Here is a 1,060-nt window from a genome sequence, read left to right as displayed (position 1 = left end):
ACTGTGTCCTGCCTTGCTGTCCCTCCTGTCAGCCGCTGGCTCCTTGTCTTTTCATACGCGGGGTCCTTGTGCCCTCAGCCCGTGGTGCTGCACAGCTGTCCTTCTCTGAGGGCGTGTTTATCGCTGCTCGGAGCAGTTTGTGTTCTTTCACAAAAGACCTACGGCTTCAGCAGGGCGCGAGCTGAGCCAGGGCAAACGCCGCGTGTGGGGGAAGCGCTGCAGAAGTGGTACTCACTGGGTCCGGGGGTGACGGTGGTCTCCGTCGTGGGTCGTCCGCAAAGGTGGGCGCCCGGAGCCACGCACTTCCCGTTCCTGGTGATGGCGGGCGCCACAAAGTAGCAGGGACCCGGCCCACAGCTCTCGGCCGCAGGCGGTTTGGTCCCGCGAAACGTGTACGCGGGGGCACGGGCTTTGGTGGGGCTGTGGCCCACGAAACCTAGGAGGAAAAGCAGACGAGAGCACACCCCTGTGCAGCTGCACCTTTCAAGCTCCTGTGGAACAGGCGCAGTTAGGCGCCCGGCCCCCTGACATTCCCTTCCCGCGTGACTTCCTCCTCCCAGACCAACGGAGGCGAGCCGTGCAGGACACAGGAGTCAGACCCTGAGTGCAAACGCCTGCGCCAGTGCCTTGCAAAGTCACGGGAAAAAGAGAGCGGAGCTTTGGCCAGCACGCTGCTGTAGCCAGCCGTTTCCAAAGGCCTTCCCACACCACGCGTGCAGGCGCTCCATAGCGAGAGCCCCCGGAGCGCCTCCGTGCAGCTGCCAAGCCAAGTCTGCGGGAGGCTCCGACAGGACGGGGAAGGGCTCGGGAGCTGCTCTGCCCCGTGACGTCCCCGATGCGCGTCCCGCCCTGGGGATGGTCGCCGTACCTGTTGTCCCCGGGATGGAGTACTGGGGCCCGGGGCTGGGGAACTGGGCCGAGATGAGGCCGCGCGGGCGATGAGGTCTCCACGTCCCCACCCAGGCTCCGTCCATGCTGGCAGGCATGTGCCTCCAAACCTAAAGGCGAGAGCAGAGCAGTTAGTGATGGGCTGCCCCGTCAGAGGCCGCAGGTGAGCTTT

The 1,060-nt window shown here is 65.3% G+C and overlaps 1 protein-coding gene across 2 annotated transcripts; it reads right to left on the bottom strand.

Moving 5' to 3' along the window:
• Window positions 1-78: 78 nt before the first annotated feature.
• On the bottom strand, window positions 79-1,035 carry LOC104916674 (outer dense fiber protein 3-like). 2 transcript variants are annotated; one of them, XM_010727691.3, is made up of 3 exons: window positions 869-1,034; window positions 236-436; window positions 79-164 (listed from the first exon to the last, which is right to left on the bottom strand). In XM_010727691.3, the coding sequence occupies exons 1-3, from the start codon at window positions 984-986 to the stop codon at window positions 148-150; spliced, it is 336 nt and encodes a 111-aa protein (XP_010725993.1). In that variant the 5' UTR covers window positions 987-1,034; the 3' UTR covers window positions 79-147. The 2 variants fall into 2 exon arrangements, with proteins under 2 accessions (XP_010725993.1, XP_010725992.1); XM_010727690.3 differs by having other exon boundaries at window positions 90-436; window positions 869-1,035.
• Between the last annotated feature and the right edge of the window lie 25 nt (window positions 1,036-1,060).

The sequence above is a fragment of the Meleagris gallopavo genome, unplaced genomic scaffold (genome assembly GCF_000146605.3).
Source record: "Meleagris gallopavo isolate NT-WF06-2002-E0010 breed Aviagen turkey brand Nicholas breeding stock unplaced genomic scaffold, Turkey_5.1 ChrUn_random_7180001927885, whole genome shotgun sequence".
NCBI classification, from domain to species: Eukaryota; Metazoa; Chordata; class Aves; order Galliformes; family Phasianidae; genus Meleagris; species Meleagris gallopavo.
Note: the sequence above shows the minus strand (reverse complement) of the source record. Positions and strands in the feature narration are given on the sequence as shown.